The sequence below is a fragment of the Microcaecilia unicolor genome, chromosome 14 (assembly GCF_901765095.1).
Source record: "Microcaecilia unicolor chromosome 14, aMicUni1.1, whole genome shotgun sequence".
NCBI lineage: Eukaryota > Metazoa > Chordata > Amphibia > Gymnophiona > Siphonopidae > Microcaecilia > Microcaecilia unicolor.
In genome coordinates, this window is record NC_044044.1 from 37838083 (window position 1) to 37862710 (window position 24628).

At 44.4% G+C, this 24628-nt stretch overlaps 2 protein-coding genes across 3 annotated transcripts in view; one reads left to right on the forward strand and one right to left on the reverse strand.

Annotated features, from left to right (window-relative positions):
- Window positions 1-12742, reverse strand: part of SHC1 (SHC adaptor protein 1) — a 28792-nt gene extending 16050 nt beyond the window's left edge. The window contains exons 1-2 of one of the 2 annotated variants that reach the window (XM_030188332.1): window positions 12644-12741; window positions 2818-2895 (exon numbers count right to left, since the gene is read on the reverse strand). In XM_030188332.1, coding sequence (XP_030044192.1) covers window positions 2818-2829 — 12 coding nt within the window. In that variant the 5' untranslated portion in view covers window positions 2830-2895; window positions 12644-12741. Of the gene's footprint in view, window positions 1-2817; window positions 2896-12643 lie in introns of both variants that reach the window. The other variant, XM_030188333.1, reaches the window with a different exon arrangement.
- Window positions 12743-13078: 336 nt separating this feature from the next.
- CKS1B (CDC28 protein kinase regulatory subunit 1B) lies at window positions 13079-22864 on the forward strand. The gene is made up of 3 exons (XM_030188334.1): window positions 13079-13216; window positions 17083-17210; window positions 22414-22864. The coding sequence occupies exons 1-3, from the start codon at window positions 13158-13160 to the stop codon at window positions 22467-22469; spliced, it is 243 nt and encodes an 80-aa protein (XP_030044194.1). The 5' UTR covers window positions 13079-13157; the 3' UTR covers window positions 22470-22864.
- The last annotated feature ends 1764 nt before the right edge of the window (window positions 22865-24628 follow it).

Sequence of the window (24628 nt, forward strand, 5' to 3'; positions counted from 1 at the left end):
GTGAACTTGTCCACGACACTGGGTCCCATTCAGCTGTTCCTCTCAGCTCCTGATCCCATTCTTGCTCAGTTCCAGATAGATAACAGGGAGAGCTGGACTGACCCACAGCATCGATTCACCCACCGTGACTGTAGAACGGAGCCCTTGCTGTACCTTCATCCCCCCCCCCTTTACAGATCCAGCTGCCAGACTGCTGCTGAGAGGACACAGCAGCAAAAGCCACATTCCCCAGCGGACGGAACCTACCCCTGTGCTGTCTCTAACCCCCCCCCCCCCCAAAAAAAAATGGGAAACTGAACAAAAAACACTGAAAGGTAGCTGAAATGCTCATCAAGTAAACAAAACCCACAGCTACTGTACTAGCAAAAACATATACCTAACATGAGCTATAATATTTAAGTGAGCCCAGAAATTTTTAGAGAGACCAACACGGGTTAAGAACCTTAAGATCACAGAAATGCTTGGAAATTGTGCAATAAAGTGAGTTTTACTTAACTCCCCAGCAGGTCCTGCTCTCTTGAATTCAGATACTGAACTAACTTCCCAGGGCATCAATGCCCCAGTGGTTTTCTGCAAGCCTGAGGGGAGGCACAACCTCCCAGTCAGCAGCTGCTTTTTTGGGACTGGCAGCACCGCACTGAAAGACGTGAGAGAGGGAGAGGGGTAAACCCACGCCAGAGACACGGGTGTCCTCTGGGAAACATGATAAGGCAGGAAGGAAATATGGCCATGCGATTCAGCAGAATCATGATCATATCAGAGCTCAGATTGTACATACAGCCCCTGTCCCGGCCTATACTGCTAAATGTGGCCAGATCTGAGCAGCAAATCTTGACCTAGGGGGAAGGGTGCAAACTATATTCACTGGTAACAGAGTCTTACACACCTCAGAAATGCACAATCTGTGTTCGGATCTCTTTCACTATGTCTCTGGTTGCCAAGCATGTGTACTTTTAAGGCCTCATTTCCGGCTCATCTCTGTACCCTCTGCACGTCTGCTCTCCTGGGGGCTGCAACTTTCTCCAGTGGTGCATCCAGAACACTCTCCAACAAGACACGCACACAGGAAGCTTGGGGGGGGGGGGGGGGGGAGAAAGACACTAAGTGCCTTCCTCCAGTCCTGTTCCTTAACTCCTTCGTCCCCAGGAGGACCTGCTCCTGAATGTCAAACTGACAGGAGCATCCATCTGTTTAAAGTAAAAACTCTTGAGCACCAGCATCTCCACCAGGATGACAGATAAGGCAGGCCAGCCAGCTCCCCATGGTCAAGCATCCAGGACACGGAACATGCAAGGATTGTCCATGCCAAGAAGCAACAGGTCAGTGCATTCTGAGGGCCTGCATAAAGAGGAGAGGAGGTGTGCAGATACAGGGCCAGGATCTTATCTGGGTGTGGGAGAAGACACTACAGCTTTTTAGAGATGAAATCACTTATCATCTTCCTTGGCAGAGAGGGGAGAGAAGACAAGGGTCCTAAATCAGCTGATCAGTGCACATCTTGGGTCTTGAGGGCCAGGAAGAACCAGTCGCTGCTTCTGTCTGAATCAGGACAGGAAAGTTCAAGCTACCTGGAGACGCTCCACATTACTCAGCTCACTCTGGGCTCATTCTTCACACAGCAGATAGACAGCAGAGTTCTTGAAAGTAAGTCTTCAACAGTTAATAGCAGCCATGGCTTCCTTGTCGACTTTCATTGCTAAACACTGAACTTTATTTGCACTTGTGTAATCGAGATACCATCAAGTCAAAGAATTTAGGATAAATCGCTCCAACCACTGGATACTGAAACAGGATGCTGCTACAGAGATCCCAGCCTGGGCCCTGGCCCTCAGGGAAATGTAGCGGCTGGGCAAGGTTAAAAAAAATATTTTTAACGAATAGAGGGGGGAGGGAGACAGAGGATTTTGGACTGTCAGAGATGAGGAGTCTAAGAGCTAGCTTGAGACAGAAAGGTCATGGTCCCCAACTCAGTCCAGTACCGATGGCTCCTGCAGGCACTAGGCATACTTCACTGTTCTGTACCTTTGTTCCCAGCAGACACGGACAGAGGCACCTTTACTTACTTTCTGGCTATTTTTTTTTTTAATACATTCTGATCCATGTAAGTGACCCCTTTGCTTGTAGATTTTCCTAATGGTAACTACATGCTTCCTGGTTCCATTCTCCAAGATTAGCTCAGTTGAATCAAGGAGCACCCCGAGCACTTGCTGGAAGAGAGGGAGGGGCTCAGTGTAGTTCACTCAGGTTCACACTCACATGCTAAAGCGATTCTCCCTTGGCAGTCAAACATATGATTTAAGTGGAGTGAAGGAGTGGCCTAATGGTTAGTGCAGGGGCCTGAGAACCTGGGTTCGATACCCACTGAAGTTCCTTGTGACTCTGGGCAAGTCACTTAACCCTCCATTGTCCCAGGTACAAAATAAGTACCTGTATGTAACGTGTAAACTGCTTTGATTGTAACCACACAAAGGTGGTACATCACCTTTCCCTTTAAGTGCTCCATCTGGACTCAGTCACCTATGACTCAGGGACCCATGAGATTTCTTACAAGCCCCTACTGTTCACACTGCCGTATAGAAAACACGTGGAGCATTACGAAGCAATGACAAGATGCTAACAATTTCAGAGATCAACTATCTGCCTCTTGCTCTGTATGCCAATCACCATCTCGAACTCCAAAAGTACACCTTTCACCCAAGAGAAAACCCATCGGAATGCATGCATGTCCATAATCAGCCACGGGTAAGAAAAGGCTTAGCCACCACCAGAGCAGAACCAGCAAAGCCCCGCCACCGCATGCCTTGAGCCACTGCTTACCACATATTCCATCTCCGTGATTCGGAGGAACAGAAAGCAAAGGCCCAAAGTGCAAACTCGCTCTCCGTTGACTCAAACCTGCGTTTCGGTAAGAAATGAGATGTGTTAAGAGGGGCACCAGTCATTATGCACATCCCCTCTGTTATTAACATACTTCACTATGGATAGGCCATATGGTCTTTACCTGCTGTCAGTTTCTATGTACAGAGGATCTCTGAGGGACAGGAAGGGTTTGTAGAGATTAGTAGTTGGTGTGGATGGACAGACTGGATAGGCTGCATGGAGTGTTGCCACGATTTGGGTTTCTGCCAGGTACACGAGGCCTGGCTTGGCCACTGTTTGGAAAACAGGATACTGGGCTAGATGGACCATTGGTCTGACCCAGTATGGCCACTCTTATGTTCTTAAGGATAGGCTGTACGGTATTTATCTGCCGTCAGTGTCTATATTTTTATATGAGCACCATATTTGTTGTATGTGTGTTGTACTGTGCAGTTTTAATGTGTACTATATTGACAATTTATTATTGCTACAATTCAATTAATCTACTTTTCAAGTTCCACTCTCCATTCCAATTGTGTATTACACTGACATTTGGTTAGTTTAATATTGTTATGCTGTTCACGTAAGTTGTCTCTATCAGTCTACAATTACTGCGCACTGCCTTGTGTGAATCTTTTCCTAAAGGTATTTCATTTATTAAATATAGCAGCTAATGACGTTGAAAACACAGGCTTCCTGTTCATAACCTCTCGGCCACCTACGCAGCTCCAGTGCTCCGAACATGATCTGGGCCTGCTTCAAATTGTAGTGGAATGGGAGCTTTATATTGTGTCTTATTTCAGGAAATGAATTATGTCATACAAGTGTGTGTGTGTGGGGGGGGGGGGGGGGGGGGCAGGAAAATGCTCAAAGATTAAAATAATCAAAATTATCTATATATAGTGATGATGCCCAGCTTAATGCTAAAATGCCAATAGAAGAGACCTGAATCCTCTTAGTCTCCAGCACAAAACAATATGGGGACATCTCTGCAGGCCTTGCAAAGATCCAGCTGATGGAACTGAATTGGGGGAGGGAGGCATGGACAAGACCTCTCTGACAGGCCCAGTTGCCTGGCCTGCCTCCTGTGGACCCAGGCATGACCGGGTGAAGGTCTACCACCCCCTTGGAGAGTTTCTTCAGCCAGCCCAAGTTTCCTTGTTTTTGGAAAAGTAGTTAATCTTCATGCCGGGTTTGGGTTGATTTAGCCGCTCTCAACTGTTCAACTTGTTCGTTATTAGGACGGGGCTGGAGGGGGATCGACAATTTGGATACTGGGAGAGGACTGTTCGTGAACTGTTAAATTAACCTGTTGGATTTGAGGAGGGTGTGTGATCTCCCTGTTATGCGACTTATTCCAGTTCTCTAGTTTGGGAGGTGGGGGGTATTGAATGTCAGACTGTGACAGGGATTTACAATGTTAAGATGCGAGCCTTTATATAAATAAAATTAAATCCGTCCACTATTTGGTCTCAGTTATTTAGAATGATGCTGAGACCACTATCCACATGAAGTTAGGAGAGCAAAAAAGGCTAGATCAAAGCAAACCTAGCACAGGTGGTTAATGTAGCCCTAGAGCACCTGAGCACTATCTGAATATCCACGGCCATTTCTGCATAGCTCCAGAAGGTCTCCTGATATCTACACTTCAATACTGGACCCTATATTTTTATTAGATGGTTCCAAGTCTCTTACCAATGATTAACCTGTACAAATGGCATTAGCATGCACTGTCTGCTCTATGGTCTGATGCAGACAGCATACATTAAGCATTAGGAAATGACCCTCTCAGTGTTTTATACCGAGATTTTATTTTAACTCTCTGTGAGCCATCACTGAAACAGTGAGAAAGAAGCAGAATGACTCATATGAAGGGAAAACTTAGCTGCTTTGAAACACGCACCAAGGATGGACCATCCTAGAGAAAAATGCCAATAAAGCAAGATTATAACCATGAACACAGGAACTACTACTACTACTTAGCATTTCTATAGCGCTACAAAGCATACGCAGCGCTGCACAAACATAGAAGAAAGACAGTCCCTGCTCAAAGAGCTTACAATCTAATAGAGGTAAGGTAAACTAAGGTAAAGAAGCAGCTAAACTGAATTAGCTTCTGCCTGCTATCCTGCCACCCAGAGTTCCCCTATGTCAGGGCACCCAGGACGAGAATGTCCTCTTCCCAAGCTCTCTTGCACTTCTGCTGTGTCCCTGCTGACATGCGAAAACCCGCACAGACATTCCTTCCATTCCAGCCCTGGAGGCAGCCACAGAACTTGCACAGGCTAAGATGGATGAGCACATTTCCGGGGGCCCACTTCAAATCAAACTTGCTCAATACCCAGCCCATAGACATGGGAAGTGATATGTTACAGGCACGTTCGCCGGTGTCGTGGACAACTCTGCAAATGTGTCCCTCCAGTTTTGGTTAGAGGGTAAGAGAAAGGCACAGCAGCAAAACTCATGTCTGCTGCTTTCCAAACCACTGTTAAGACCATTAAATGTCCAAAAGGACACAGAAATCTGCCTTTGATGGTTGGGGGAAATTAAATAATCCATCAACTTTCAATCACTTACATTCTTCAGAGCTGGAGAATCAGAAGGGTCAAACATCCTTGAAACAAGTGGGGGTACCTGGTTCGGTCCTGCTTTCCAGTCACTCAGCTGGTCCTTCAATGGAGACGGTGATCTCAAGAGAACAAACAGCAGCTCTATCATCCAAAGACAGTGTGTGGGGGGGTGGGGGCAGTGGGGGCCTGAACCCAGGTACAACCACCCTCTGTTCTCCTACCACCTGGAGATTTTGGGGGGGGGGGGGGGGGGGGGAAGCAGGACCCCGAGCCCGGTACTGGAGGGGGGGGGGGGAAGAGAAGCGAGAATCCTAAATTTAATCCTGGTCCTGTATTCAGACTAAACTTTAGCACTGCTACTTTTAATGCTTATTTCAGCTCTATTCTATGCAGAAAACAGAGCTGAAAGGTACAACACTGAAAGCAGCAAAGCCCTTTGATTACTCATAGGGTAATAAACCCTGCGCTCCCAGGTCCTCGGCTTCAGCTTTACCATGTTCGCTCACTCCTTGGTCTCTGCTGGTTAAATTCAATATGGGCCCCCAGTAGTGGGTTTCAGCAACAGATCGCCCACTCATTTCTCACAAGCCACCAAACAGCTAGCACATCTGTTTGTTTAATTATGAAAACCAATTTCTTAGAATAAGAGGTACAAACATTTCAAAAACCAAGATAGAAGAAAATTAAAAGAAAACACCATCAACTAATTAAAAAAAAAACCACAAGCTACAGTGCAAAGTTAACCAAGGTGCTCATTTTCAAAGCACTTAGACTTACAGAGCATTTTCGATATGACGGACTTTGGACAGTTTGCTCTAAACATCCCAAATCCAAATAGCAAATGTAATCATTTTCAAAAAAAGAGAATTTTTTTTGTTCGAAAATACCATTTCCAATAAGGTTTTGTGCTTTGTGCATTTATCCTTTTAGGTCATTTTTGGAAAAAAAAAATTTGCACAAGTTGAAAACACACAAAATCAAGCCATTGGGATGTAGGAGAGTCCAGCAGACATCCCAGGAGAGCAATGGGTCACCCTAGGGGGCACTGCTGTGGACTTCATATCTCACTGTTGCTCCCTTAGCTCATCTGCTAAGCCCTCCAAAACTCACTACCTCCAACTGTACACCAGGGGGCACCTATATGTGGGTACAGTGGGTTTCTGGTGAGATTTGGAGGGAGGGACGTATGGGCCTGGGTCCACCTGTCTGCAGTGCACTGCACCCACCACTACACTACTCCGGGGATAGGCATGCTGCTCTAATGGACCTGGCTATAACAAGACTGGCGGGTACTATTTTCATCGTACATTTTTTGGGGGTGGGAGGGGCGGTCATCCTTGAATCCCTCCAGTGATCATCTGGTCGTTTAGGTCACCTTTTTGGGTCTTATTCGTTAGAAGAACAGGTCTACACCAAAATGTGTTAGGCCTGCCCTAAGCCCCTCTTATGATTTGGATGCACTGCAGACAAACTACACAGATAAACGTCTGCAAAATAGCTTTCAAAAATACCGCTTTGGACGTTTTGACAAGAATGAGGATGACCCTCTTACACACCTCCCAAGGGGTATCCCTAACCACACCCTCTCCAAAAGACATTACACGATGTGATACCCGCGAGCGAGCCTTCTCCGGAGTAGCCCCCACACTCTGGAATGCACTGCCTGAAAGGCTCCACTTAACCCAAGACCACCTCTACTTCAGGAAGCAGGTGAAAGCTTGGCTCTTCAACCAGGCCTTCAATGGAAGAAGTAACTAACTTATTAGTTTCACTCACATACACAAGGATTGAGTCGGGCTGCACATACTGCAGTGGGACATGTTTATCCAACTTCTACCCTAGCTGAGATAATATTTAACCATCTCTCTGACCTCACGTGCAACTTTTTTAAAATCAATCACCTTACTTTCTTACTCATCTATATGTTACATCGTTGCTTTACCCTTCGCTATCAATTATAATGTTCTATTACGTATTGTGTTGACATTGTAAATAGTATACTTTTTATTATCTGAATATTTTTACTGCTGTAATTACCAATTGCTTGTTTGATCTATTCTTACTGTACACCGCCTCGAGTAAATTCCTTCAAAAAGGTGGTAAATTAATCCTAATAAATACACTTTGTGCAAATGCTGCTTTATGTCGCTTTTTAGATGTTTTTCTCTTTTGAAAATGAGCCCCATAGTAATCTATGTCCTTTGAAAATGAGCCTCTCAATACCAGACACAGGAGTATTAAGCATACAGATACATTATTTAAATAATTTTCGTTCCCCTCTATCTACCACTCTAGACAGATTACAAAGAAAACCTATATAATCAAACAGAAACTATCTGAACAGCACCCTGGCTTCTTCATCTGAAGATCCTGCTCATTTCTAATCCATGTTTTTCTGCAGTTTGCTACATTTCAAGTCATCTCATCGCTTCCATTTCTTTATACACAGTCTAGCAGGTCCGTCCTGGACAAGGAAGGACTTTTAACCTCAGCGTAAGGGCTTTAAAATGAGTTCTGACTGACCATCAAAGAATCCCATCAGAACGCACGCAGAAGCAGCAAAAGGGATTTCACGAGCACCCTCACGTAGTGAATTACAGTGGTCAAACTGACCCATCACAAAGCATGGAGTTGCGAGATTCTCACCTAATGAACACAGGCAATCACGCAAAGAGTAACTTCACAATATCGTTACCGTGCGTCAGTGGTTGACTATTTCCAATGCAATTTGTCATGTTTGCGATTCGACAATGTATTCCGATACATCTCTTCATAAAGGCGGTTAACAAATCCCAATAAATAAATAAAATCGCACCATTTCAAAGCAGGTAGTTAACTTGACTATGGTAACAAAGTACTGCCCAGATAAAAGGAGACAAATGCCAAGCTGTTCACCATGTGCCCCATGAATCAGAAAGGCCACTGTCCAGCATTACCGACCAGCTGAACAGCTCTATTTACTGAAGCTGGGGCAAAGATTTAGGGTCCTGTTTACTAAGGTGGGCTACCGTTTTTAGCGAATGCTGACCGTGTTGGCATCTGTAGTGCAGCTTAGTAAACAGGGCCCTTAAGAACCAATCTCTTGCGTTTGCCGTTCATCAGCCCTGTGTACCCATCAAGCAGATAAAGGGACATTCACATTTTATCATTAATAGACTTGTACCACGCTGAAAGATCAGATAAAGCGGTGTTACAAACTAATATAATGAAAGGAACTACAAATTGGAAAAGAATAGAGAAACATTCAGTCCAAGAAAAACAAACACCTACAATTTCAACCAAGCAGCTGGAGTCCAGAAACCACCTAATCGGTGCCTGAGATTAAGACCTGCTGAAATAAAACAAAAATGTAAAAACCTAGTTAGATGAAAGTTCACCTCAAACTGACAAAGGGGCCGCAACATAAAACACACTACGTCTTGCACTTTCCAGCTGTGCCATATGAGATCTGGGTAGTACTAAGCGGAGGAGTAGCCTAGTGGTTAGTGCAGTGGACTCTGATCCTGGGGAACTGGGTTCGATTCCCACTGCAGCTCCTTGTGACTCTGGGCAAGTCACTTAACCCTCCATTGCCCCAGGTACAAATAAGTACCTGTATATAATATGTAAGCCGCATTGAACCTGCTATGAGTGGGAAAGCGCGGGGTACAAATGTAAGAAAAATAAAAAATAAAATAAATTGAAAAATCACAAAACATGAGTAGGGGTATATGGAGTCGTCAGGCTGCCCAGCCAAAATGCTTTGCAAGTGAGAGGGAGAAGTTTATATTTTAAACACTGTTCAATGGGTAACCAATGAAACTGCTTGAGCAAAGGAGTGACATGAGACACAAGATACAAAAAGCCATGTTTTGAAGTGTTTGGCGCTTTCTGAGACTCACCTTAAATCCAATAAAAAAGGTATCATCTTATTTTCTTTTCAATGTTTTATTTTGTTTGATTTCTATTGATAACCTTAAGAGTGGACTAACACGGCTACCACACCTCTCTACTTGAGAATCACCTCAGAAGTACCAGTAAGAATAACATTAGAATAATCTACACGTGTCATAAAAAATGCCAATATCAGAGAATGAAAGCTAGCAACATCGAATAAAAGACGTACTGATCACAACTGACAAAATAAAGAAGCTTGACTTGCAGAGTGAAGACACCTGTGGAATGAAGGACAAGCAAGAGTCAAAAATGACTCCGAGATAACAGAAATCATTTACTGGAGTAACAGAAGGATTAAGAAATTTATAGAGCCTTGGAGGGATATGAAAAGTGTCCAGATAGCCAGCAGGACACCGTCTTGTTGCAATTCAGATAGCCATCGAGCCACTGAGCTGAAACGACGCTGAAGGGCAGTAATATCAGGATCCTCCAGATCAGTGTGGTGAAGTAGCAGAAGTAGAAAGATATGCTAGATTCTTGAATAAGTGTAGCCAGAGGGCCCAGAAAAAGATTAAACAGGAGAAAGAATAGATCCTTACGGCACACCGCAGGACAAAGGGTTAGGGAAAGACTCGGTTAGTGAGTTAATAACGACTGGAACCAGGCCAATTCAGTACCAGATAATCCCAAGTTATGTCATCTAGACAATAAAGAGTGATCAACAAGATCAAACATGGCCAAAAGGTCCAGTGAGATTGCCAAAGTGACCTGGCCCTTGTCCAGATGGGAATCAACTTCACCTAAGACGGCTGTGATAATTGTCCCTGTACTACAGCACGGTCTAAAACCGGATCGACCAGGGTGGAGGGCCAGAAACTTCTCTGCAGACCGACTTAACTGGGCAAAAACTATTTTTTTCAACAACCTTTGAAACAAGAAAATCTGCAGAAAGCTGCCCACAAGAAAGGCTGGGGAAGCAAGCAGCAACAAATTCCTTTTTGCACAAACATGATGAAAAGCCGACATGAGCTAAAGTTTTCCACGTGACCCTTTGGAACGGTCACTGCAGCCTCAGTGCTCAGCATTTATTTTTCAGTTAGACATATTTGAGTTTCTTACCTATCGAAAAATATGAAGGTGTGAGCTTTTACCTGCAGAGCTGCAACGTGCACATAATCCCTTCAGTTAAAAAGGACACTAGGAAAAAGTGCGGCGTACTTAGTATGAGTGCAGACGCTACTAAGAAGCAAAACAACTGACACTTACTCCCAAATCAGCACATAAGCCTGAAGTTAAAGGTTATAGAGACTGCAGAGGGGTATTTTGGTTATTGCCCGTTGCCCTGCTTAGCCTACGGCATCCCTACTGAATACAGACAAAAAGGAGGGGGCTAGAAAAGAGAAGCAACTCAGTGCAGAAAACACACAGGAACTTTAAAGTTGCCAAGCAGTATCAAAACAGCAACAACTAACTAGAGATACAATCACAATTGCAAAATGATTTTAAGATTCAGTGAGGAGAGCTGCACCACAGAGACTGAGTGCAGCCTGTACTGCATTAGCAAATATGGTGTATTTTCATTTAGGAACAATTAAAGGGAAGAAGCAGCACTGATGCATGAAACTGAGCAATGAGAAGCCTGTGAAATATGCAGAAACTGGTCCTGCAGCATCCAGCACCAAAGAGCAGGACACACAAGTCATGACATGTGCCCTTCTCAATCCAGCTACATAAATTTGAGCAGGCTGTTTGCCACAGAGGGCTGCTCAGGCTTTTCTCCCTTTACCTCACAGGACAGGAACTAATCGTTCTCATATGCTCAGCAAGTCCCCAAGTACACAAATGCTGCAGAGAAACAGGAAGGAGCGATGACTGGATAATGTATCCGCAGCGGACACAGATCAACAATCAGGATTGAAACCCTACATCACCAAGACACAGCAAACAGTTACAGATCCTACAGTCAGCCACTGACTCAACCATTTAGCAACAGATAGGTTGGCACATTAAACTCCCTTCTAAGTCTTGTTATTTAACAAAGAAGTACATCATGGCTAGATCGACTCAGATGCTAACATGTATTATTCATCCATTTTATGTAATTGGACTTAGTTCCTAATAAAACACGTTAGTATTAGCACTCAATATTGGGAGGCAGGGGGTGGAAAAAGAAGGGATTTGAATCAGGAATATGGAACAAACAGGGCCAGGTGGAAGAACTAGAAGTCAAATGTTGGCAGGCAAAAATGAGGGTGAAGGTAAAAGGATTGGGGGGGGGGGGGATAAGGAGCACAATAAGAAGGGAAAGAAAACAGTGGGGGTAGAGAATGGCATTAAGGAGAAGGGGGACAGTAAGGACAGACTGGAAGAAACAGTGGGAGCAGTGACAGGGGAGAGATAACAGAAAGGGTGGGAACATTAATACGAAGGAAAAAGCAAGAATTAAGAGGTTCTTGTTATGGAGGAGAGTACAGCAGTGAGGAGGTGAGAATAAAGGTGGAAGGAGTACAGTGAGCGAAGAGGAGATGGTGGGAAAGTTGGAGGGAAGTGAGCAGAGATGAGAGGAAGAAACACCAAGAGAAAAGAAGGGGAAGAGTAGGGAAAGCTGAGGAGAGGGCGAGATGGCAGGCAGGAGCCAAGAAAGTAGGATGAAGAGGGGAGCACAAGAATGTGAAGGGGGAGGGGCAGTGAAGGAAGCGGAGGGGGGGATCTGTACAGAAATCAGGAGGAACTAGGAAGTTGGGGGACTGAGGGGGACCAGTGAGGGGGGGGGGGGGTTACTGGGTCAAGGGAAGGGAGGCATTGAAAGAATAGGGGGGAGGGGCAGAGGGGGACATTTGGGGGGAGGGACAGTGAAGGAAGACAGAAGCAAGAACTGGGGGGGGGGGGATCTGTACAGAAATCAGGAGGAACTAGGAAAGTGGGGGACTGAGGGGGACCTGTGAGGGGGGGGGTACTGGGTCAAGGGAAGGGAGGCATTGAAAGAATAGGGGGGAGGGGCAGTGGGGGGACATTTGGGGGGAGGGACAGTGAAGGAAGACAGAAGCAAGAATTGGGGGGGGTCTGTACAGAAATGAGGAGGGGGGTTACTGGGTCAATGGAAGGGAGGCACTGAAAGAATAGGGGGGAGGGGCAGAGAAAGAAGCGGAGGGGGGGGGGGTCTGTACAGAAATCAGGAGGAACTAGGAAAGTGGGGGACTGAGGGGGACCTGTGAGGGGGGGTTGATTGGGTCAAGGGAAGGGAGACATTGAAAGAATAAGGCGTGGGGGGAGGGGTGGTGACGGGAGCAGGGGGGACATATGTGGGGGGGGGAGAAGCCAATTGAGCGCTCTCTTACCAGCACAGCCTAAATCACCGCTCTCTGCTCCGTCTCCATGCAGCCTCTCCACCGCCAAACTTTTCCGACCCCTCCCGCAGAAGAAACTTTACACCGCGCTCAACCCACTTCCGGCTCCTCCTGACGTCATCTCCCAGAGCCCCGGCAGCGTGACGCAAAAGAGGCGTGCCCGGCCGAGACGGAGCGTCTGGGGCGTCAAGTGCATCACGTGACACTGGGCGGGTTCGTCGCAAACAGCCGCCAAGAAAAACCTCTTACGTTAAAGCTCTTCCTCCTCCTCCTTGTTGCTATTTTTACGTTTACCATCGTTTCGACGCCAATTTCCTCGTAGCGTACCGGAGGCGGAAACCCCCTGTGTCCGTGCCAACGGCCGGGGAGGGGAAGGGGGAGGGGCTTGAGCGGCTCGGGCTCTGTCTCGACCAATGGGAGCGCGGAAGGCGCGCGTTTGAAAGAGAGGCTGCGGCGGGCGGTTAAGGGCGCGCGTGAGTTTGAAAGAGAGGCTGCAGCTGCTGCCATGTCCTATAAGCAGATTTACTACTCGGACAAGTACGACGACGAGGAGTTCGAGTACCGGTGAGGAGAGGGATGGGGAGGGGTGCGGGGGACGTAAGCTCTACTTCCTAATAGTCCGGCCCATGTTACCTTCACCTACTGTGGTGTGGGACTGTTATCTGCAAACTAGCTGCTACTTTTACAAAGGCCTTTTTTTGAGGGGGTACTCGGGGGAACTGAGTACCGGCACCTTTTCCATTGTCTGCTAAAATTGACCCATGGACCTCTAATGAAAGAGCTCAGGCTCTACACACCAATTCTGCCTTGTCATAGATTCTGTGACTGGTTGCAGGGGGCCTATTGTGGGGAGGGTCCCCCCTGAAGGGAGGCCTAGCATTTTCACTGGCACCTCTTTCACTAGAAAAAAAACGCACTGTTTTTACAGGTTCGGATAAAACTTAGACCCTGTGAATCCCAGGAACCACCTTTTACCCGAACCCTACTCATCATTCCAGTCTATTTCCTTCCCAAAAACTGAATCCTAGGGTAGAAAATGGAAGTCCAAAAAAATAATAATAATAACCTAGTAGGTGGCTAGTGGTAAAGTTCAAAATCTCACCTTGCGTATTCAGCCAATCCCCAAAACTCTTAAAACCATTCCTTGAATTTTTCCAAATGAAGAGAAAAATGTTGTGGCTAAAACGAATCCAAAAGACAGTTTTCTCATCCAAACCCCAGAGAATGTCAGTCTCTTCAGACTGTGTAACATAAAGATGGCTGATCATGTTGCAGTCCCACAGACTTGTTGAACAAAATGTCAAAATTGATGCCAAACTATCAGGACAGTCCTCTGACAGCAGTTTCTAAAATAAGTGTGTATGAATTCCCTCTGGGTATTGCACTGTAACAGCTGAAGTCTGTAAGAAACAGAGACATAAAAAAAAAAAGCATGATTAATGGATCACTTCAGTCAAAAGAATCAAGCTAAGGTCTAGTCAAGGATTACTGAAGAGACATAAAGGGGCTCATTTTCAAAGCACTTAGACTTACAAAGTTCCATAGATTACTATGGAACTTTGTATGTCCAAGTACTTTTGAAAATCCACATAAGTGTCTCATTATTTGATATGACCCATGACACAGGCATTTGCCAAAACATGGCCTGTGTTGAGTCCTTCAATAAATGTGTGACGCCCGTTATGCTTTTTTGTATGCCCGAAGTTGCCAGGAACCATCTGGATGTAAATCTTGTACTTAGTTTATGAATGACAAAAGTTGAATCATCAAGATTTACCTTTGCACACCAAAGGTTAAAAATACTCATGATGATAGGTCTTGCAGGAGGGTAGGTGACCGATTTTGTGTGTTTTGGAGATGATATAAAAGTTTTTTGGTATAGGAAATGTTTTTTTCTCTCTCAGTTTTTGATCCTGTTTCACAGGGTCTTCATCTGATTCTAACCTGCTTCATACACTTCATGATCTCACCCCCCCCCCCCCCCAAGCAGGTTTCATAACTATTGTGGTATCTGCACTCAGAGCATAAAGCCTTCCATTTTTTTCCCCTTGTAATATTCTGAAACCACAGTGCTGTGTGTGGCAGCTGTGCTAACTTGTGGACTAAGGGCTCAAAATGCCACAGAGTTAGGGTCTGCTGGACCCAGTGGCTTCCCAGTTGTTGTGAAAAGGTGGGGGGGGGGGCACACAGCTGCCACTGCAGCAGCTTGGAGATGTTTGTTGCCGAAGACCCCCAAGACAGACTGTCATGCCTGCACAGGATTTATTTCTTCTGGTTGATGTCTGGAGAGCCAGTTTTCAGTGCAGTCAGACAAGATTGTTAGCAGGTAACGGCAATCCTGTGCTGTTATGATGGTCTATCCTTCGAGTCTGTAGCTTCTGTGTTGCCCCCCTCTTCAGTGGCCCAAAGACTGTAAACCAGTGGTTCCCAAACTTGGTCCTGGACGCACCCCAGCCAGTCAAGTTTTCAAGATACCTGCAATGAATATTCATGTGAGATTTATTTATTTGCTACATTTGTACCCCACATTTTCCCACCTATTTGCAGGCTTACATTATATTGCAAAAGATATAGTTATGAACAGAGTAAGAGGTTTGTTCTAAATTAACATATTACTATGTAAGAATTCAGGAAGATATGTCTGTGGAATAATTTACATAACACATAAAAAGAAGAAAAATATGATATGGCTAATATCAGTTTAGAGGGATTAGTAGGTGGTTGGTTTAGATATAGAATAATTAAGTTCTAAGGAGGATTCTTATTGTACGTTTTTTCAAACAAGTGTGTTTTCAGTAATTTCCTGAAGTTTGTTACGTGTTATTTTTATAGTGTTTGGTAGTTTGTTCCATGCTTTTGTGCAGAGGTATGTGAAGGTAGATGCATGTATTGATTTGTGTTTGAGTCCTCTACAATTAGGGTAGTGGAGGTTCAGGAAGGTACGCGACGAACTGTTGATATTTTGTGCCGCTAAGTCAATTAGGTCTGACATGTATGAAGGAGCTTCTCCATGGATGATTTTCTGGGTCAAGGTGCAAATTTTGAAGGCAATATGATCCTTTAGTGGAAGCCAATGCAATTTTTCTGTAAGGGGTTTGGCGCGCTCATATTTCGCCTTACCGAATGAGTCTAGCTGCGGTATTCTGTGCAGTCTGAAGTTTTTTAATAGTTTTTTCCTTGCATCCTACGAAAATGGAGTTACAATAATCCAGGTGGCTTAATACCAATGATTGCACCAGCGTACGAAATACTTCCCTTGAGACACAGCTTCCACATTGCAAAAAACATTTTCTTTGTCACATTGTTCCCATGGTTGTCGATGGTGAGATTTCGATCAGTAGTAACTCCTAAGAGTGGATGCAAGAGTCTCATGAATATTCATTGTGGGTATCTTGAAAACATGACTGGCTGGGGTGCTTCCAGGATTATGCTTGGGCACCACTGCTGTAAACCATGGAGCCTGTAGCAGTGTGTATGTGTGGGGGGATGTGTATTATACTTCTCCAGTGCTTCTCTTGCAACTAGGAAGAAAATAAAGAGCTTTTACTGTTTTCACCAACTCTAGTATGGGGAAGCAGACAGCAAATGTTCCCAGCGGGAAAAGGTTGTTTTAGATTAGCTGTAGCATCCTCCCAGTGATAGTAACATAGTAGATGACGGCAGAAAAAGACCAGTCTGCCCAAGAACATAAATTCATATGTGCTACTTTTTTATTTGTACTGTCCTCTTCAGGGCACAGACCGTATAAGTCTGGCCAGCCCTATCCCCGCCTCCCAACCACCAACCCCGCCTCCCACCACCAGCTCTGGCACAGACTGTATAAGTCTGCCCAGCACTATCCCTGCCTCCCACCACCGGCTCTGTCACAGACCGTATAAGTCTGCCCAGCACTAGTCCCGCTTCCCAACCACCAGCCCCGGCACAGACCGTATAAGTCTGCCCAGCACTAGCCCTGCCTCCCAACCACCGGCTGGGCCACCCATTCTAGGCTAAGCTCCTGAGGATCCCTTCCTTCTGCACAGGATTCCTTTATGTTTATCCCACGCATGTCTGTGCTGTGGAATCAAGTAGGGAACAAACAGTTGCACATGGAGATACTTTTTAAAAGATTGAATGTCACCACTACTTCTGTAGCTTTGGGAGCCAGAAACAACCTATAGGTCAAATGAGACCCTGATTTTGCCTCTGGTTTAAGAGTTAAATTCCAAATGCTTTACAATATCAGCTTCAGTGTTTTATCCTTTCTTTTTTAGTTGTCTTCTATGTAACATTATGTACAAGAGTAAATATTCCAACAAAACAGTATTCCCAGAGTAGGGGGAATTAAATTTCCACATGCTGCAGTTTAGAAATTTTGCAGGTCTATATCCAGAAGGAAATAGTAGGATTCCAGTCCACAACTTTTTATAACTTCTATTTTCCCTGTCTAGGCACGTGATGCTACCAAAAGACATAGCCAGATTGGTCCCAAAAACCCACTTAATGTCTGAGTCTGAGTGGAGGAACCTTGGTGTCCAGCAGAGTCAAGGCTGGGTCCATTACATGATCCATGAGCCTGGTAAGTTGAAGATGATTTAGACCTGGTTACAATATATATACAAACTATTATCTGCCATACTGATATAAGGTGTTGGTTTCTATGTGGACCAGTATGTGTTTTGATCTGTCAGGAAATCTTTTGGTATTTGTAGCCCCAGCCTAGTACCAGTAGAATGTAGCTGGATATAAGTGCGGTGCATTCAATAACCAGGCGCAATCTTAAAATGACTTGGGTGTCTACCTTATGCTTGCTGCCAAAGATTACTGGTCAACAGTGGAGCTCTGGAACTGGCATTGACATCCATAAGGTGGAAGCATTTCAGTTAAGGGAGAGGTGGCCCTAGTTAGAGCATTGGGCTGATTTCCAATCCCACCTGCTGACACTGCTTGTAATAATCCACATAGACTGGAAACTTCTCAGGGCAAGGATTATGCAGCACTATAGGGGGTTACGTTTTGCCTTACTCTATAGAGCTTTTTGTTTTCTCATCAATTGCTTTGAATTTCAACAAGAACTTTTATATACTTAGTCGTCAGACTAACATATTACTATTAAACAACATTTATCTTAAGCTATGTTGACATTTTAGCGTTTTGCACATTAAAAATGTTAGCTAAAACACTGTTGTTCAGAAGATACAATTAATGTCAGAATTTTGCAGTCACTGTGAATTCAGTCCATTCCCAGCTTTAACATAGGTCTTCAGTTGCTTTGGGAAGTTCTTAACAATATTGTTGATGGAGCCCTGTGGCAGGTTGTCCTAATCATCCTCAGCGCTTCTTTGAGTGGAGCTTGATAGGCCTTCAACATTGCTCCCCAGACAACTGTGACATTTAACAGTAAGCTGGTACCCCATTTTTTCCCCTAATGGTAGGTTTACAATTTTGAGCAACAAAACCACCAGAGGTGGAAAAGGACAATAGTGTCCCATGTAATGTCTCAGGAGCAGGTACAGGAGTGGGAACTAGAGAGTTGCACGGGGACAGAAATCCTACCCATCCCCGCCCGTCCCCGCTGGAATCTTACCCATCCCCACCCATCCCCGCAAAAATTAAAACCATCCCAACCCGTCCCCACAAGAATTTAACCCATCCCCACCCATCCCCGTAAGAATTTAATAGTACATAAAAGAAAGTTCCAGTCAGCTCCCTTTCTGGATTTGAGCCACAGCACTGTAGGCAAGGAAGGAATGGAAGTTGGAACTTGGAACACTCTGGTGCGCACATGTAAGATTTGTCTCTGATTCACTGGCAGTGTGTGCTGAGAGGTCGCCACATGCACGCGCCAGTAGGTCAGGTGACATCTGATTCTCGTGCCTGTGTCAGAGCTGAGGTCTGTGCACCAGCCTGGGAGCAAAGAGGATTAACAGTAACATAGTAAGTGACAGCAAATAGACCTGAACGGTCCATCCACTCTGCCCAATAGTCACACTCATGATCAATTCATCATTAAATCAACGAGTGTGATATTATATACTTGATTATGGTCTTTCTTTCGTGTTTCTGGAACAAAGACCACAGGAGTCTATCTGGCCCCATCCTTATGTTCCAACTGCTGGAGTTGCCATCGAAGCCCACTCCAGCCTATTCATGTTCTCATTTGTGGGACACAGACCGTAAAAGTCTGTCCAGCACTGTCCTTATGTTCCAGCCACTGAAGTTGCTGTCTAAGCCCTTTCCAGCCCATCCTACACCAGATTGCCATGTATGAGACACAGACCATACAAGTCTGCCAGGTATCAGCTCTAGTTTATCACAGCCAGAGTCGCCATCTAAGTGTCACTTGACATATCCACACACATGCAGCCATTTAAGGTTAGCTTTTATATAACTTCCATTTTCTAATTAGAGATCCTCTGTGTTCATCCCATGCCTTTTTGAATTCCGTCATCATTTGTGACTCTACCACCTCCTTAATGGAAGACTTTCTACATTTATGCTGTTAAAGCAAGGAAGAAGAGGAGGAAGAGACAGCACTCAAATAAATTGGTATTCGGTAGATGAGAGGCTGGTGCAGGTGCAGCTTACACTTCCACGGGAAGCCCACAGAACTGGTTCCATCCCCGCGGGAACCCCGCAGGAACTGCCTCCGTCCCCGCGGGAACCCCGCAGAACTGCTTCCATCCCCGCGGGAACCCCGCAGGAACTGCCTCTGTCCCCGCGGGAATCCCGCGGGTTCCGCGGGATTCCCGCGGGGACGGAAGCCGTGCAGCTCTCTAGTGGGAACTGAACCCGGCTCTTGAAAAGCAGACCAAAGGCATCCAATGTTTGAAATATAATTTATTGAAAGACTCTACAAGGTACCCTGTTTCGGCACTGAGTGCCTTCCTCAGCAGTATAAAGGGATATGTAAAGAAATTATGTTACAAATATATTAATAAACATAACATATATTAAGGTAAACAGATAAAAACAATTGGTGGTGAAAGATTTGAATCATTTAAAATAAGGTAATCAGCTTCTACTTATGACATTTGCAAGCATGGTGAACAGTGTAAAGGTTACAAACAAATCAAAAAGAATCTCTGGGGCTTAAAAATACAGTGAATAAATAGAGGGTAAACTAAAAACGACTGGAAAAAAATGGTGTGATAACTAACCTGGATGCTTTGTCTTGAAAGGTTAGTTGACCAAGTGCGCTGGATAGTCTTTTGTAAGTGACCTTTTGGTTTCAAAACAATGTTTGAAGATAAAAGTTTAAGTTAGAGGTGGGAGCAAAATGGTTATGCCAAGGGGAAGAATAAAGGGAAGGAACCAGGACGGTCCGGTACTCTGGTAATGCCTCTGTGTGTGTGGACTAAAAGAAGAAAGGATGTAGGTAGAGGAAAGAAAACAGTAAATAATCCACAAGAGAGGATGAAATGAGAGATTTAGCCTAGTGTGTTGAGGGAAGCAGTGTGAACAATGGATGTAATTGATCAATGATACATAACCCACAGGAGAATAGTAAAAAAGAACTGAAATACAAGGAAAACAGAGTGGGGGAAAACGGAAAAAGTAGCAAGGAATTGTGGCAAGTGGTTATTGTGTACATACCTTGAGAAAGACCTTTTAGTAGTGTTCGTTGTAAGAAAAAAACGAGTGCTGTATACTGAAGGGTTTTACATTTTTGAACACAGTTGTTAGGTGGTCGTGCTAAAAGGTCTGTCTGCCATGTTTAAAGATAAACTCCTTTCATTCAGCACAAATATAGTAAATCTATACAATTTTTTGTTGAAATTCCAAGCAGTTGCTGGAAAAAAAGGGGGGTGGGAGGGGGGAATTAGTTTCTATTTTGCTTCCCCTTGTACATTGATAATGCCTAGTAGTGCTAGAAAGAAATTATTTTTTCCAAAATCATTTTTATTGAAATGCAAGAAAGTTCCAAATACAGTCTATATAACAGAACCAACCCCCAACTCCCACCCCCCCATGCTAGGACAGCAGTGGCATTAAAGATCCAGACCTGTATTTAAAAAAAAAAAGGAAAATAAAAAATCTCCTTAAGATCTTGCTGGCCTGGATTGACCGCTGTCATGGACAGGATGCTGGGCTCGATGGACCCTTGGTCTTTTCCCAGTGTGGCATTACTTATGTACTTATGAGGCAAGTTTCATAAAGTTGCCAAAACCCATAAAAGTTAACTAAGAGTCCGTCTTGGACAATTTAACAAATAAAATCCATTTTCTGTAGAACCCAAGGTATGGAGGGCAAACCAGGCTGCTTCCATGCCTGCGCTAGAGCCGAGTTACTAGCCGTAAAGAGCAATATTGTCAGGTTATGGTGTTGACTTCAACCGGTTTGAAATGAAGCAAGCAAGATTCTGGTCGTTGTAGCTTATTCTTTATACCTTTCAAAGTGTCCAATAAGGTTGAAAGATACTTAGAAATTTAAAGGGCTACCAAAATGATGCAAGATCCAGCACCCTAAGAATTCCCTAACCATATCCTAAAAAAGGGGATTGGATATGACGTTATAAATGCAGGAATTGCTGTGCTTTTGCTACCTCTTCCCTTCCCTTGCTGTTTCCCAGGGAAAGAAGCTTTAGAATAATCATATGTACAGTAGCTTGGAGGGCATCCTGGAGTAAGCCAGTGTTAAAGCAGGTGATCAGTTAAAGGCTATCAAAAGAGGAAAGTCATTGTGTGTGCTGGATGGCTGTTCAGGATGGAGTGGAGGAGTAGCCTAGTGGTTAGTGCAGCGGACTTTGATCTTGGGGAACTGCATTCGATTCCCACTGCAGCTCCTTGTGATTCTGGGCAAGTCACTTAACCCTCCATTGCCCCTGGTACAAAATAAGTACCTGAATATATGTAAACCGCTTTGAATGTAGTTGCAAAAACCTCGGAAAGGCAGTATATCAAGTCCCATTTCCCTTTCCCTTATGACATCACAATATCTGAGCCAAGTATCGGGCAATCAAGCCATTGTGACATCACTCATGAGGTTGGCTCTTATTGGTGGAATGAGTGGAGGAGTGGCCTAGTGGTTAGTGCAGTGGACTTTGATCCTGGGGAACTGTATCGGGCAATCAAGCCATTGACATCACTGATGAGGTTGGCTCTTATTGGTGGAGGAGTGGCCTAGTGGTTAGTGCAGTGGACTTTGATCCTGAGGAACTGTATCGGGCAATCAAGCCATTGTGACATCACTGATGAGGTTGGCTCTTATTGGTGGAATGAGTGGAGGAGTGGCCTAGTGGTTAGTGCAGTGGACTTTGATCCTGGGGAACTGTATCGGGCAATCAAGCCATTGTGACATCACTGATGAGGTTGGCTCTTATTGGTGGAATGAGTGGAGGAGTGGCCTAGTGGTTAGTGCAGTGGACTTTGATCCTGGGGAACTGTATCGGGCAATCAAGCCATTGTGACATCACTGATGAGGTTGGCTCTTATTGGTGGAGGAGTGGCCTAGTGGTTAGTGCAGTGGACTTTGATCCGTGAGAACTGGGTTCGATTCCCACTGCAGCGCCTTATGACTCTGGGCAAGTCACTTAACCCTCCATTGCCCCTGGTACAAAATAAGTACCTGAATATATGTGTACCGCTTTGAAAGTAGTTGCAAAAACCTCAGAAAGGCAGTATATCGTCCCATTTCCCTTCCCCCCCTTCTATAAAAGGCTTGCTAGAGCTTTAAGTCTGTCTCTTATGTTATGGGGTTGAGCCTGCTGAACATTAGAGACCCCATTGGTCAGTAGTTTGCTTCTGAAATGTCCTAAACTAGTGTTTTTCCTCCCCCCACAGAGCCTCATATTCTTCTCTTCCGAAGACCGCTTCCATCAAAGAAGCCAGAAAAATGAACCACAGCTTTTTTTAACTTTTTGTGTACATAATCTTGTATATGTCCCATTTTATTCAAAGGCACCTTAGGTGTTGCTGCTGCTGCTTTGTCTTTTTATGAATAAATGTAATGTTACAAATAACGTGAACCAGTGCATCCCCCCTGCGTTAAAACCACATATTCACTGGGAGCGGTCACATTAAGAGGTATTAAAAGTAATTTAATTTCAACCCAAGGAACTGCCATACCCACTACCAGAGTTGTGCATGTATAACTATCTCATCTGCTTTTCTGCATGTTCATGTACGTGTCCACATCTGGTAAACAATATCCTTTTTATGTTGACTGACCTTGTGAAATTATCTTGGACATCATTTTAAATATTCACTTGAATAAAGTGACTTTTTTTGTAAAGAGATCTGTGTATCTAGCCTATATATTAAAATAACTGACAGGTTTTTGGTTCGTTTAAACAAACTTCTCATCCTCTTATCCTTCCCTAGAGCTGGTAAAGTTCTTTGATCACCCAGTATTTCGGCAGGTTTTACATATTTCTCTTTGTAGAACCATCAGTAAGTGTGTTTTAGAGGGTTGTTTACTAAAGCTTAGCTTGAGTTATCTGCAGCAGGGCCCTGCTTTAGTAAACAACCCCCTAGGTGTTGAACAGCTGAGAAACTTCACTTCAAAAACTTCTTTACCTGAGGATAACATAGGGAAAAAATGGCTCTACCAGTTTGTAGGTTGATGTTTTTTTTTTTTTTTAATTTGGTCAAATTAAAATAATAAGATTCCTATATGCTATTCAACATTAACTTTTTTTTTTTTTCTGTCCTATGTATTTTACTCCATCTTTCAACCTTTCTATCCATTGCTACCCATCTTAACCTCTCTCAAGCATGCCTAGAATCTCAGCTTCTCTTAGCAGATCAGTTCATACCTTGCTATCTTCAGTTTAATTTCTTACAAAACCAGTAGTTAAATACCACCACCCAGGCATCCAGTATTTTTATCAAGTTTTGTAATCCCCACAGCTAACAGTTACTGAGGCTAGGATTCTACAGTCCGTGTCCTGAAAAAGGCAAAGACAGATCAGGATCAAGTGTTATGCTGTACACACTCAGAGCATATGCAATGAATGTGTTTTTTCTCAATAGCGGGAGTGGGGGGTGAATGTGACTGGGTGGCATGTGCAGTTCATCTGCTGTCCTCTGCTATGTTACTTTGTGTAAAAGTCTGGGCTGCTTAGGTTTGTAACTGCAGCTCTGCAGATTGCCTTAGTTCCCCTTTAATCTTCCAGCTCATCCAGTAACAGAACTGGAATCAGATAGAGATATAATACAGTTCAGTGCTCTTTATATCCTGCAGCAGCTTTTGTTCTGGGTTTCCTGGTTCAATAGAGCTTGGAGGTGCTTAGGCTGACTGGTGATGGCTTTAGGGGGGTACACCTGGTGGTGCCACATTCCTGCCACTTCCTTCCTCACAGATTTAAAAAAAAAAAAAAAATAACTGGAAAGAGGCGCTTCCTGCTATTCCAGGACCTTTAGGGTAGTTGTGTCTATCAACCAGCAGGTGGAGATACAGAATTGAAAACTAGCTGAGACACATCTTTTTTTGGCATCCAGTCCACCTCCTCTGTATTTTCTATCTCCAGCAAGTGGATAGACATACTTTTCAGCCTCTGTTTCTGAGTGATTTGCTCCTGGTCCAGTTGGTCAGATCCCCAGTTAAACTTTTGTAGGTTGCTTTAGTCTGCAGTCATTTCTGGAGGTCTTCAGATGCCTGTCTGGTGGCTCCTGAATTTACTTTTACATAAGTACATAAGCACTGCCACGCTGGGAAAAAACCAAAGGTCCATCAAGCCCAGCACTCTGTCTCTGACAGCAGCCAATCCAGGCCCCAAGAACCTGGCAATAACCCCAAATTTAATAATGATCAATGGACTTTTCCTTCAGGAATCTGTCCAGACCCTCTTTAAACTCAGCAAGGCCAGCTGCCGTCACTACCTTCTCTGGCAATGAGTTCCAGAGTCTGTCTACGTGCTGAGTAAAGAAAAACTTTCTCCGATTTGTTTTAAACCTACCACATTCTAATTTCATCTTGTGTCCCCTAGTTCTATTATTGTTAGAAAGCGTAAACAAACGCTTCACATCTGTCCGCTCTACCCCACTCATTATTTTG

Coding starts and splice junctions, on each gene's coding strand:
- CKS1B (XM_030188334.1), top strand. CDS start 13,158: ATGTCCTATAAGCAGATTTACTACTCGGACAAGTACGACGACGAGGAG. Junction 13,217..17,082: donor GACGAGGAGTTCGAGTACCG/GTGAGGAGAGGG, acceptor TTCCCTGTCTAG/GCACGTGATGCTACCAAAAG. Junction 17,211..22,413: donor TTACATGATCCATGAGCCTG/GTAAGTTGAAGA, acceptor CTCCCCCCACAG/AGCCTCATATTCTTCTCTTC.